This window comes from Corvus brachyrhynchos, unplaced genomic scaffold (assembly GCF_000691975.1).
Source record: "Corvus brachyrhynchos isolate BGI_N302 unplaced genomic scaffold, ASM69197v1 scaffold17, whole genome shotgun sequence".
Taxonomy (NCBI): domain Eukaryota; kingdom Metazoa; phylum Chordata; class Aves; order Passeriformes; family Corvidae; genus Corvus; species Corvus brachyrhynchos.
In genome coordinates this window covers 4,325,223-4,339,143 of record NW_008240046.1, presented here as the reverse complement: position 1 = coordinate 4,339,143, position 13,921 = coordinate 4,325,223, and the positions used below count along the sequence as shown (strand labels likewise).

The 13,921-nt window shown below is 34.8% G+C and overlaps 1 protein-coding gene across 1 annotated transcript in view; it reads left to right on the top strand.

Moving 5' to 3' along the window:
* ATP8A1 (ATPase phospholipid transporting 8A1) overlaps positions 1-13,921 on the top strand; it is a 101,167-nt gene that overhangs the window by 60,380 nt on the left and 26,866 nt on the right. The window contains exons 28-31 of the mRNA XM_017744293.1: positions 6,071-6,145; positions 6,264-6,386; positions 8,869-8,947; positions 12,804-12,865. Of these exons, the coding sequence (XP_017599782.1) occupies positions 6,071-6,145; positions 6,264-6,386; positions 8,869-8,947; positions 12,804-12,865 (339 nt within the window). The remainder of the gene's footprint in view (positions 1-6,070; positions 6,146-6,263; positions 6,387-8,868; positions 8,948-12,803; positions 12,866-13,921) is intronic.

Here is a 13,921-nt window from a genome sequence, read left to right as displayed (position 1 = left end):
AGAACAGGGATACTTTCCTGGAAGTAGCTGACCCAGTTTTTTCACCTGGGATTTTAAGGAGTGAAGTCTTGTGAAAAATACAGTAGTATGAGAGGATTGTGTTGTAATAAAATGTACATTTATTGGTAGGTATGATTAGAACAGCATGTATAGTTATAGTTTTCACTATCTTCATGACCACATGGCAACCTTAAAATTTTGGGCATATGTTTTAAATAAATTTTTGAATTTCCTCTCTCCCCTCCCTTCCTTTTCTTCCAACAGCTGCTGCCTCTTTTATAATTAAATATGTATCTAGTAATTACATTTATAATGGATTCAAACTTTATATTCTTACTGAAACTTTGGGTTAAAAATGTGGAAAAAATATTTAATTTTTGCAAATCTTGACCACAAAATAAATTTTATCCGTAGTCTCATGTATTTTTGCATTAATGGGGTTAACAGATACTCTATAAATTTTCATAGTTTTTTAAATATATTTTCAAATTAGTATCTTAAACTGACAAAGTGTTCAGTTTTACTGGAGGAAAGTGCCTTATTTCTGTTAAACCTGATACAAACATTAGCCTAATATTTCCGATTTTGATACTTATTTATGTGACCTTACACATTGCAATATCTGGAAATACTTTAATCATTTTTTTACGTACAAAAGTTGTAGCCAAAAGAGCCAAAAACGCATTGTAGACAATGCATTTTTCTTACCATATTTTTACATTTTCTAAATTTTCCTCTTTTTTCTCTCCTTACTGCGTTATTACAGCAAATAAATTTCTATCTAAGTAGCAGCAAGTTTGTAGCCTGTTTAGAAAAAGGACAAAGTAGGAAGGTATAGAAAAACTAAAGATCCTTTTTTGCTTAGAAATGGCAGACTTAAGATGCTGTGTTTCAAAGGCTGGATATCTACTTACATGATCAGACTTCCAGATGTACTCATTAGCAATAGCTCTAGAAGTATGTGAAAAAAAAATATTAATGTATACTTCGTGCTTATAGAAAGCATACAGAGGTGGGCTTTAGAACATACTTATTTTTCTTAGTTTTCTGTCATTGTCACCTGCAAGCATATTGTAAATTTATCACCTTAATCAGATATAAGTATCCCACTGTTTGTATTCTTTGAGAAAGAAAGTTAAATGCAGTGGACAGAGATCATAGTCTAAAGATCAAAAGGCTTTGATTTTTTGAACAGGTAGTCTCTGACTCCTGAGCAGATGGAAGGGCAAAGAGATCATTTTGATATGGGTTGTTATTACCCTTTATATATTTATAATGCACACAAGGATTTTACCATACACACCTTCTCTGGAAGACAAGATGAATTCTGCTTGAATTCCTGTATATCCAACATTTGTCAGCTCAGAAAACTTTTCAGAGATGTTAATAGCTCATGTCAATACTGTGAGTGAATGGGCAGAAATTCATCATTGAATGTCTCCAGAAAGGACAACTGCCAGTCTTGAGTCTCTCTTTTCAGTTTTTTTGTACAGATCAGGCGTGGGAGCAGAGAGCTCAATGAGTATTTGTAAGCTGCTGCTTAATATGCAGAAATGCTACATCAGGAAAACTTCTGTGAGGCTTTTGTGGCCACACCTCCTCTGTCTTGGACTTCAGAAAATAGTATTGTGAAAGGCACGTCTGGAAGTTACTTTAAACAAGTTTCCTTTTATTTTGACAATAACTAAAAATACATACCTTAACATAATAGATGTGTATCCTATTTTTAAATATCTGCTCAGTACTAATCAAGAAAGTAATGCAAAATATTCCATGTAATCTAAAATAGAGCATTTTTCCTAGGCATTCATGGGCTGATACAAAATTGGTGTCAGCTGGTTTCTTGGTTCAGAAAATGGTAAAGGTCTATAGTAATACTCAGGCACAGTGATCAGTGCTTGTTGACATTTCCTATTCGTAAGAAACTAGAAGTGGTCTGTAATAATGTTTTTCTACTCTGTGTCTTGGTGCAATGTCTCTTTAAATATGGGCCTCATCTTTTGTATAGGACTAGTCACAATGACTTGAGAGGTTATATTCTGAGGTATCAGTCTAAATTGCAAGTGAAAACTCTGAATCTCTAATAGACCACTAATGTGCTTTATGAAGCCTGGTCAGAGCATCACACTCATGTAGGATAAGCCTATGCAAAGTCTTATACTTATTTTGGAGGGGCTGTCATTACTTTATAATGATGGTTGAGATTGAGATTGATCTCATGATTGAGAACTCCTTTGTGGATTGGGTTTAGTTTTACAATTACCATTACTGTATACACTCTATCATTAAACTACTCATTTTATGAAGTTATGCAAATCACCCTTTGACATCAGACAAACAAAATTTTTCTATTCCTACTTCTCATTTCTCTATGTAGTAATAACATAAAATAACTGGTTCATATTAAATAAAAGGGATTTACAATTCTAAAAAAATAAGAATTTTGAAGATGTGCTTGGGTCATTCATATTTCATGGGGAAAAATCAAATGGAAGAGTAAAATACCAAGACAGGCAGAAGCAGATGTGGGGAGTTGAGATTTAAAGTTCAGTTACAGATGTTTAAACATGGCTATTTAAGTGATACTATGAAAATAATTAATTTATTAAGTAATTAGAGCTGTAATGACTTTTTTTAATCCATAAACTTTGGATGATGGGGAGGTTATTTTCCCCCTCTCCCAAGCTCTTTTCTTCCCATTACTGAGTTACCCATTTTCTGCTGCTTGTGTCCATAACTGGAATTTACAATTTTGTTCCTGATTTCCTTTGCCTGACATGTCAGATGAATATCCATGATCATGCTGAGACCCATATCATGCATAATCCCAAACATGAGCAGGCTTTCTGTGCAAACTCACACTGGGTCTGAGCTGCACAGTTCAGCTGCTGTGGCTCATTATGCCATGGCTTACTTGAGTGTGCAAACTGCACTGAGTTCAGTTTGAAACGCACAGCAGAAAGTGGTTGTGCTCATGCCCATGTTTTTGCATTGCATGGTTGGACAACTTAGATCTGCATTGAGGTCCATCTCATTTTAGATGGGCTGGGGACCTAAATCTTTCCTTTTCAGTGGAAAATTTTGTAGCCATTGAACTACAGAATGGTCTGAATTTTCACTGCCTGTTCACATATATACTCTAACATACTTTTTAAGAACACCAATTACCTGTTGTTCTGTAAAGGGGTGCTAGATTAGTAATTTGAGTTGTTAGAGTAGGACCTATACCCTAAGAGAGAAGTGTTTGAGTCTGTTCCTAAATTAGAATCATGTAGTGTCCTAAAAACTTACTTTGCAGGAACAGCTGCCTTCATTGTCTGTCATAACTAGGATGAAACACACTTGTCCATGAACAAATTGCCCACTGCAAAGCAAGTGTTTCTTGTCATTCTCGCTATTAATAATGTAGTAAGCTCCATATTACTTTTTTCATATAGAGTTAAGAGTGTAATTTTCTAGGGTCCAAAGTTGAGAAGTTAGGGCAAATACATTGGTTATTTTCTTCCTCTCTTACAGTTTGAGGTGAGGGCTGTATTTGTCCTTCGTCTTCTTTTTTTCCACTCTCTTGATCCTTTAATTTTGAGCCATAGTTGTTCTTAATGTGAACATTCAAATACTGTCTTGTAAACAATATAAAATTAATGTTTCTGCTTAGATATTAAAGATGTTTCATCTCTTAAAGCTATGTATCTGGTATTCCACTAAATAGTAATGTTTCTAGTAGAGATCACTGCTTTTGGCCACATTGAAAGATTTCTTTTCACAGACTTTTTTTGAGAGATTCCATAAGAGCTTCAGAACCTAGAGATGCTACCAAATTTCATGTCACTTTAGTTTGCCTCTAGACCTCTGACCAAGATATATTCCAGTTCCTTATTACACTAAAATGAACTAAAATGCCTATAAGTTTGCATGCTTTCTTTAGAACAAAGTAAATGCTAATATTTCAGGAAGTCAATATTATGCCTCAAAGGATTTCTTTACAATTTTACAGTAAAACCATTTTCAGTTTAAATGCCTTGAAAATTCTAATTTAAATTCTGTACAAAATAAGCTGAAAGCAACATTCCATTGCAAATTAAAATTTTATCCTAAGTACTTGCATTTCTTTTAAAAAGTCACTCCAAAACATTTCCAAGTGTTGCTTAATGTCATTTACCTGTAAGAGCAGTCAACATGTGGAATAGATTCAGTGTATGTATTTAGGCCTTTCATTTAAAATTAGAGTTTTATAACACTTTGCCTGCTCTTTAAATCACAGTAGAAAGTTAATGTCTTTTCCATGTACTCCTTGGTTATGAAGGGTCAAGTCTTATGTGTACTTGTGGTCTTGTCTTTTCTTCCTAGAGAGTAATACTTAAACTCTGTCTGAAATTACCAGCAATGAGATGTACATGTGTTTATGACCAGCTACTGAGTCACACATTTTCCACCACCCTAACACTTTCAAATTGAGATTTCTAAAATTTATTCCAGTATTCGATACAAACAAGAAAAAAAAATTGTACTGATGTTGAGTGCAGAATTAATTATTCTATAATGCACAACTGATTATGTACTCATCTTGCACCCTCACACTCAGCTACTGAGAAACTGCTGCCAACAAATCTCTGCTAAATTCATCACAGTTAAATCATAAATCCTATTCTGAAAGTCAAAAATCAACATGCACAAGAGCTGATAGAAATCTGATTCAGCTGAAATAAGTAATTCCATTTTCTTTTCAGTATACAGTCTGAAAGGTTAGAAAACTGTGCTTGTTGCACTTAAATCTACCAAAGTAAAGAAATTTGGCATTATAAGATTTCAGAAAATTCAGGGTATTCTCTCTTTTTGTATTGCAGCCTCAAACACTCATGGCTTTGTATTCTATCTTTTTCCAATAAGTGGCCACCAAAAAAAAAGAATTTACTCTTCTCTTATCTGTTGAACAAATAGCAATTTTTGCTGGATTTTACCTCCCATTTTTAGTGTTAATAGTTGCCAGATTCATGGGGTTTTCCATCTCAAAGTGGTCACAAACATGTTCAGACATTCCACCACATGATTTATCAAAAAAAAAAAAAAAAAAATCTGAGTTTGGTCATAGAATCCAGTCACCTGGGGGCCAGCCTGGGAACACACTGATAAACATATGTATTGACTGTACAATTCATGCTCCCTTAATGAAGTTCAATGAAATGTGAACCGTAAGAAAGCAGCATCTAAAAATTCACTTGAAAAATGTGAGTCTTAAATTGAGTAGAATGTTCAGATGATTTTGACTTGTGTTACCTAAGAGCTTACATTTGTCCTAGACAATATCGTTTCAGTGTAACTTGTTAATAAAGATTCATCAGATGGGCTGCTTCTCCACTTCATCATTGAACTATAGAAGGATGAGAAAATAGGAGAAAGTAGATGTGCTGCATGCTATGCTGAAAAACATTCGAAAATATGTTATCATGCCTTTCAAATGAAATTTGTTTTCTTTCAATCTTTTAGCAAAAAATGATAAAAATTATGCAATAAAAGAGATATCCACTTCCCTCTCTAAAGTACCCTGTAGCTGAATTGGTGCTTGTTAACTAAGTAGTTTTACTTTAGTGCTCTGGTAAAGCCTAATCCTCTCATGAGTAAGGAATATTGGTAGTTTTAAGTTCCAAACAGCAGCTTACTCTATGAAATCTGTTAGTCAAGTTTGCTAACAATGAGAAGACGATAACTACTAATCTGTAGGTTGCCCCTCTGCCAGCCCATATTTCTCAGAATTTTTATTTCATTAAGACTTAAGTGAGCTTAAATCACTTAAAACCTTAAAGAGCCTGACATTTCTTTTGAAAATAGTTACTTCCTTTGAATGTTCTCCTATTTACATGGAATTGCTCACATATCTGACTAGATTGCCCACTATCTGTTCTAGATTGAAAGTTGGATTTGTCATTAATTTTTTCATATGGGTTTAAACCAGAACATTTTCAACTGTGTTGTAAATGTGTTCTAGGGATATCCCTTTTTGCAAAGCTGAGGAAAAATCTGTTTATTGTAACTTGCAAGACATTTCAGTAATACATGATTCTGTCTTTTGCAGATCTGGTTTGCATTTGTCAATGGCTTTTCTGGACAAATTCTTTTTGAAAGATGGTGTATAGGTCTTTACAATGTGGTAAGACAATTTGTGTGGCTTTAGTTTTTAACCATGAATGTTTCTTGAGTAAGCAATCTTTAAGCAAGTCCTCATCTCTAAAGTTTTCCAATTTTTTTATTTTTAAACCATCTACTAGATGTTTACAGCAATGCCTCCGCTAACTCTTGGAATATTTGAGAGATCCTGCCGAAAGGAAAACATGCTGAAATACCCTGAGTTATACAAGACTTCCCAAAATGCACTGGACTTTAATACTAAGGTAGATCTTTTTAAAAATCAATCATAATACAGCAAAAATTCATAGGAATTCAGTATAGTTACCCTTTTGGTTCTATTCTGCTCATAATTAAAAACGGAGGGGATTTTTATATCTGCTATTTCCAGGTGTACACTTGTCAGTGAGTGGTAGAAATCATATATATATATATATATATATTCATTTTTAGCAAGTATGGAAATGGAAAACAAGGATTTAATTTTTTTCAATCCCTTTTTCTTTTTTCACTGCTGGTAATAAAGCTGTCTTCTATAGGCAGAAGTGATTAGACCTCACTGTCACTGGGCTGTATGTATTTGTACTGTTATATGGAAATGGATTACTGAAGCCTGTGGAGAAGTGTTGCAGAGAACAATAAGAACTGTCACTAGATTTGTAGAGGGAGGGACATGGTACTATTCTTTGTCAATTTGGAGTTGTGATTTTATGGTTTAATTTTGAGTTTTGGGAAAAAATACTTAGAGTCAAGAATGTGTCTGTGGATCAAAAGGAATCTGAGGCTACTTTTGGTGGGAAATGGGTGACATTCATCTTAGAGAGGTTAGCATAAGTAGTAATAAAAGAATGTAGGACTCTTTAATAAATAAAATATATGAAATTTCTACAGCATTGCCCATAAATAATTTCTTTAAGAAAACTAAATTAAACTTATTCCTGAATCTGTGGTTTCGTTGAGTACTTGACTTTTGTAAGAGTTTCTTCTGATTTTTTTTCTTGCAAATGTAATTGTGACATTTCAAGTAATGTCATTTTATGTTGAACTTGGGGACATTTTCGATACATCCTTGAATTAACAATGCCTACATGTGATGATCTGTAGTAGATGTGCAGAGCTGACGCAGCATAATTAGCTCTTATATCTGTGCCACTTGCGCTGTATAACTGCAGTTACCCCAATATATATATGTGTTTGTCTAAACTATCTTTGTTCGCTGAAGCAGATGAGGTTTTTCCCTTCTTCCTCATTTAATCCCTTCCCCTACAAAAGCTGACCTGAAAGCTGTAAGGACGCTAGGTAACAGAGTCTTGTGTCCCTGCTTTACAAATATGAGACTTCTCATGGTCCCGTGAATATAGACAATTTTGTGTTGTGATAGTTTTAATAAATAGTGTAAATACGAGTTATAACAGTTGGTTTCTGTTTTAAAATAAGCTTTTAGTATTTTTATTATTGCAAAGATGTATTTTTGACTTAATCGGAAATTCTGTGGCTGTTCCCATACAACATTTGCTATGAGTAAATGTCTACAAACTCACCAGCTACAAAATTCCCACCTATATAAGTTGAATAGTTGGTGTTAAAGATTTGGAAACATTACTGCCTTGAATATTGATGCAGATATTTGTTATGGTAAAAGGGATCAAAGGTTATGAGGTCATGACAGAGGTTAAAGGATTAGCATGGGACAAAAAGAATTGGTCAGGAAAATGGAAAAGTAGAACTAATTTTTCTTGCACCCACCTGTGCTTTCTGTCAAATAAAAACTTCTGGTAATGACATAGCAAGAAGGAGAGACAAAGGTTAATGAGTAGCACAAGTTTAAATGTGCAAAGTATTGGAGTGTAAATTGGATTATGCAACCTAGTGTAGCTGTATAATCTAACAAAAGACATTGAGACATTGTGGAAAATGTGAGACAAGCAACTTAATTTCAATTGTTTGAACACCTTAACACTCAAAATACACATCAGTTAGTTACAATAAAAGCCATAATAGTCAAAAGCATTGTTAGTGAACATAATTTCCATGCTGATGGAAATGGGCTGCATATTTTTTATTAAGTCTTTTTATGTCATTATGCAATATATGATGGAAAGCATTAGTAGATTGTTTATCCTTAAACGTATTGCAGTTCTTTGCAGAAGGCATCTTTTACAAATGAAAATAAGTTTGAAAGTAAAACTTCAATTATTTAGCAAATACATTAAAGGAATTATAATATGATCAAACTGTGTTCTTCAAGAATGGAGCATGTAAAGAGAAATTTAAGGAAGAAACAGTTTTTTGTCCTTTTTGAATTCCTTTGTGTGTGGGAATATATAGATTAGGCATGTGTGTAACTCAGGTTTTGATTTTTCTACTATCTAAATTTATTCTTACACTAAATGCAAATTATAAAAGAGTCCTTTTTAATTCCCTACTTAGAATGTAAAAATTGTTCCAGCTGTCTGGTTTAGTTTAATTTTTCTGATGGTATTCCCATATGTTTAAATTTATTTTCCCTTCTGAATTGAAATTAAAAGGAGGAGATAATATGCACTTTTTTTCAAAGCATAAAAATAAACAAATGACCCATGAAGAGCTAAGAGGCAGAAAGTGCCTGTCAGTTATATTACTTCACAGTGGTGGCCTGACAAAAACACATTTTGTGAATCTAACACACAGATAAAAAGAAAGGTCAGGGTTCACAGAGCTAGTTTATTGCAAATGGTTCTCATGGATTTTCTGTTTTCTCTTTCTTAGGTTTTCTGGGTTCATTGTTTAAATGGCCTCTTCCACTCATTCATTCTGTTTTGGTTTCCACTAAAAGCCCTCCAGCATGGTAAGTATTATGAAAAATAAAAATAAAATGTTGAACAGTACGAAATATCTAAATATTACCTTTTTTCTAAGGGAAGCTTTATAAATACTAACAGTTCAGTGTGATTAAATTTCAAGATACCATTTATAGAACTAGACCAGATGCCATATACTTACAATGTTTTATTTAAAATCTGTGTAAAAATTGGAAAAATATTATGTACATATACATTTAACTATCTCAATAGGGTTTATGTAAACTGAAACGAGATCAAGAAAAAGAGATTGCTATTTAATTATGCTAATTTTTATAAAATACACTACCATGGTAAATACCTACAAGATCCTAAACTGCTACTATCCCTTGTATTGTCTCTTTCATTTTGTCGACGTTTGTTTTTGTTGTGTATACATTCTATCCTGTTACTTCAAGGGCACTCTAACCTGCCAGTTTATATTTCTATGAGTAGGATTGTGGCAGAGGAACAGTGACATCTTGGACTGCTCAGTCCTGTCCAATTTTTAGTTCAGCTGTTGTATATGCACTTGAGCTGCAGAAGGAAGTGAGGTGGTTGAGAGTAGAGTGGTGTTAATTAAAGGAAATTTGAAACCACTGCTTCCAGTTTGCAGGAATGTTTGGGGCTGGGAGGGCTCTCATAAACGTGGGGGGTTTTTTTGCTTCCAATTTGTGGGGAGAAGAAAACCAAGTGTGTACATTGCAGCTTTTCTGAAAATTAGTCTGTGCTCAGTTCTAGTGATGTAGCCGAGCAGTCTGCCCTGGCATAGGGGTCAGAAATGTTCTCATGGACATCTTGAAACTGTTAAGACTAGATAGTGAGACAGTCACAGCTGCTTGTGCCCCAAAAGATTAGGGGAAAAACTTCTTGCACACTATTTTACACTCGGTAACTCCTAATGGGTAAAGGGAGGTGTGTGGCAGCTTGTTTTCTCTGAAAGGCCACTCACATCACACTGAATGTGAGTTCAGTGGGAACAGTTTCCATTGGAGAGGTTTAGACAGCCCAGGAGGAATGAGATCCCAGAATGTCAGTGCGTACTCTAAAACCATAATCCCAAATTCAAACTGAAATCCCTGTTCAAAGCTGTAGCCAATCCATGTGAGAGATTTATGCATTACACCATGGATAAGTGTTTAATGAGTTTATGTGGTGATGCAGAGTAGAGTTCATGTGTAAATGGCAGAGCTGAGATACCTGTATGAGCACTGTAGCTCAGCCTTCCCAGCCCACAAACCCTGGTCTAGAACTGACTTGCTGGCAAGTGGCCTCTACAAGTCTGAACAAATTGTCTGCTGCCTTCCCCTTTCATTGCTAGAGAAAGGATGGGTAAGGCAGCAGAACTGGGACCTGAGGGAGTTGTGTACATCATGTGGTATAATCAGTATCTGGAATGGGTCTGGTGGTGCTCAGAGTTTTGCATGAAAGAGATACGAGTGCAAAATAAGATGTGCTATTAATTAAATCTCTGCTGTCTGTGTGTGTAAAGAGCAAAGGGAAATAATGCTGTTAGTTTCCTACGGAGTACCAGAGACAGGAACTTCTGAGAACAGGTCTCAGCTTCTACCTTCTCTTAGCAAAGAAGAGGTGCAGGAAGATCCTGAAATATGAAAGGCACAGCTCAGCTTTGTGCCTTAGGGTGCTGAGTCCCAAGACTCTGGCTGGTGGAAATAGACTTAGCTGTCTGCCTGTGCTCTCTGTCTTTTTCTCATTATGCCCTTTACTGCTAGGTATATATTGTAAAGCAGTGCAGTGCATATTTGAGCATGTATTATTAGAACATTGAAAATCAAATCTTGAAGATTATTAAAATCTCTTGGAGCCCTTCTCCTGGTCAAATTCTCCTGTTTAGTCTTATTCTTGCTTATCCACCAGTTTCTTATCTGTAAGTAGAAATTTTCAAACTGCATATGTCATAGTAAAGCATATCAAGAAATATGTGATCAGAGCATAAGCATGGATTTGTAAGAATTGTTTGTCAAAATTGGCTCCATGGGACCTTACCATTGTACAGTACCCAAAATTTACACTCCATGTGCTGTCACATGGATATGAAAAGTGACACATAAATTTTCACAGAAGCTTCTTCTGATGCAACTTTGTCGACATAAGTGGCAGAAGCCAAACTTTTATGTACTAGTAAATTCACCAGGTGCTTCCTCTTTTGTATAATCTTTAGAATAAGCCATGGTCTCAGCTTTTTTTTTCAGGCTTCAGCTCCTGTAGTCCTTCTTGGTGTGCTAGTCTGTCCAGGGAGAAAATTAGAGAGGGAAGTGTCAAACATGCAACCAGTATCACTAGAGCTAAGGATGCAGTCATTGTGAGCTCCTCATCATGGAATGGGAGACAGCTAAGTGAAGGAGGACTTTCAATCTAATATTTTTCTGTGGAGTTGTCACCTGCTGTCTCTTCCAGAATATCAGTAAATAGATCATTTTTTTCTGTGTTAAACTGTCTTCACAAGTCCTGAAAAGCTTGTAGAGAGGAACACTCTTCATCCACAACCAAAATGGATTTAATTTCAAGCATATATAAAGATGATATGAAGGCTGGAGAAACATTCAACACAAATATGCAAACATACTTAATTAGCAGCATTTAATATACTGTATGCCAGCTGAGGTAGTGGAAAAATAAGTGTTTTCAACTACTGGTCATTTTTTTCAGCTTTTATCACCATTTTTGTCACCTTCCTCTGTCCAGCCTAATCAGAGGAGTTATAAACCCATCCCTCAATGCCCCCCACAGATAAATACCTTTATTCTTCTCTTTCTCCCAATACAGCTTTTTAAAAAATCCTTCTTTATTATTATTTTCTTTTTTTGTTGTCTTTTATCCTTACTTGCTACATACACAGCATTTTGATATCTCTGTGTAAGGCAATAAAAAGCAATATCCCAGTGGTCAGAGCCTCTACAGTAGAGTGTTAGAGTTTAGTTGGTTTAGTTGCAGTATACGAACAATCTTGAATGCTAAAAGCATTTCAAAACTGAACATGAAAATGTAGCTACCTCAGTGGCATACACCTCACTTTTAATTGAGAATGAGGAATTCCCTCATAATAATTCCGTTGTCAGTTTTCCCATGTCTAAAAAGAAATTTGACAGAACTGGGATCAGAAAAGCCTGTGCTGTAAAAATAGTCATAAAATTCCGATAAATAATGGAAAATGCTTCAGAATCCTAAACTTAGGAAACACATGTGGTTTTTATGAAAATGTGATGTTTTATGAAAATGTGTCTCTTGAGAGCTCTGTCTTGGTGTAACTGATGTATGTGTGTTTCCATATAGGCCAAATGGATATGTACTTACATTAATGCATATATTTGAGTTGAGTCAGTTTTGAAAATTTTATGAATGACAAGCATCTCAAGAATTTAAACTGAGTATATTTTGTATTTTTACTGAAGTTGAATTCAGAAATATGGATAAGAGCAAAGTTTCCATACCAAAAATACCAGAATTCATGAAAATCTGACTCTAAGCTTTCTGCTTACTTATATGTTACAATCAATATATACTAAAACCATTATATTTCACATTTTTCTGAAGGTAAGATGCTATATCTCTGATATTAAAAGTAACTCTATTTGCATTGCTACTGAATACAAGGTTGGTCCTATTGGTATGTGGTGTTACAAAAAGCTCCTGTTCCCTGCATAATCCCTGAAGCCAGTGAAAGTTTTAAAGCACTAAACATTGTACAAGTCATAGTTCTCTAGTGTTCAGTACAGTTCAAGATGAAATCTATTAGTACCCTGTAGAAAGTGTTACCATCTCTTTTGTATCAAAATTAGGATCATATACAGTGCTGTGGCAGATGTTTAAATGTTTTATTTTTATCCCTCTTTCCTTTTCCAGGTAGTGTATTCGGCAATGGCAAAACTTCTGACTACCTGCTCCTGGGGAACACTGTATACACTGTAAGTCTATATTGGCTCTAACTCTTTCAAGGATATGGTGCTGCTATTACTATTAATTCTCTTCATAGAAGACTTAAGTCAGTGCAGTGCCTTAAGAAGTGCCTTAAGAATAAGAAATGGCTCTTGAATGACTCTTTGAGAAGTTTTGAAGTGCACTTTGTGTTCTAATTCCCATTTTTGAAAAAAAGCATTTCAGTAAAGATGCAGAAGATACATTTTTCCTTTCCTGTAAACTCTCTGGTTTCTTAAATAATGAGAATTACTATTCCCTAGTTAGCATGCTTATTAGTTTAGGTTAAGTTTCTGCATTGGAGAAATCTCAGGTTATTGATTATAGTAATGGTTTGTGGATTTCTGAAGATACAGTCCTGTTCTCTCTCTCTTAATTTATCATGAGGCCTTAAAAGAGGCATTGAGCCATATTGAGGAAAGGTTGTGGAATGCCTTTTCAGAGTCAATCAAACCATCAGAAGTACACCTGATCCATACCTAACAGTAAGATTCTGTTACTCTCATAGATACTAGTCATTACTGGGTTTTTTTCGTTTAATCTTTTATCTCCTAGAATAAATTAGTAAAGCTAAATACGTGGTTTTCACTTACTAGATATGAATGTTACTCAATAGCAGCTGTCCCAAGTTCTCTCTTAGAAGCAAAATTAAATTTATGCTTACTGTCCTCTGTTCTTCAATGTTAAAAGTTTAATTAATTTCTCAAGTTTCTTAGTGTTGGCAGGTACAAAAAAGAAATTAATTCTTCCATTAAAGTAAGGGGGCTGTAATATGAATTCACATCAAAATCACTTTCCTTGGGGAATAAGGAAACATCAGAACTGAAATAAAAGGAAAATATTCTAGACACATGCTAAAACAGAGGTCACAATGCTGCTCATCTGTCACATTCTGCAACTGGTTTTCAGCTAGGAGGGCTGAAACTTGAGAGGTTAATTTCTTGCTACTAACCTGCAGAGTGGTCAAGAATTTCCCAAAAAAACACTTATTTTCCATCAGGTTAAAAGTCGGGGGATATATAGAAGTTGCAATTTATGTTTTCCTG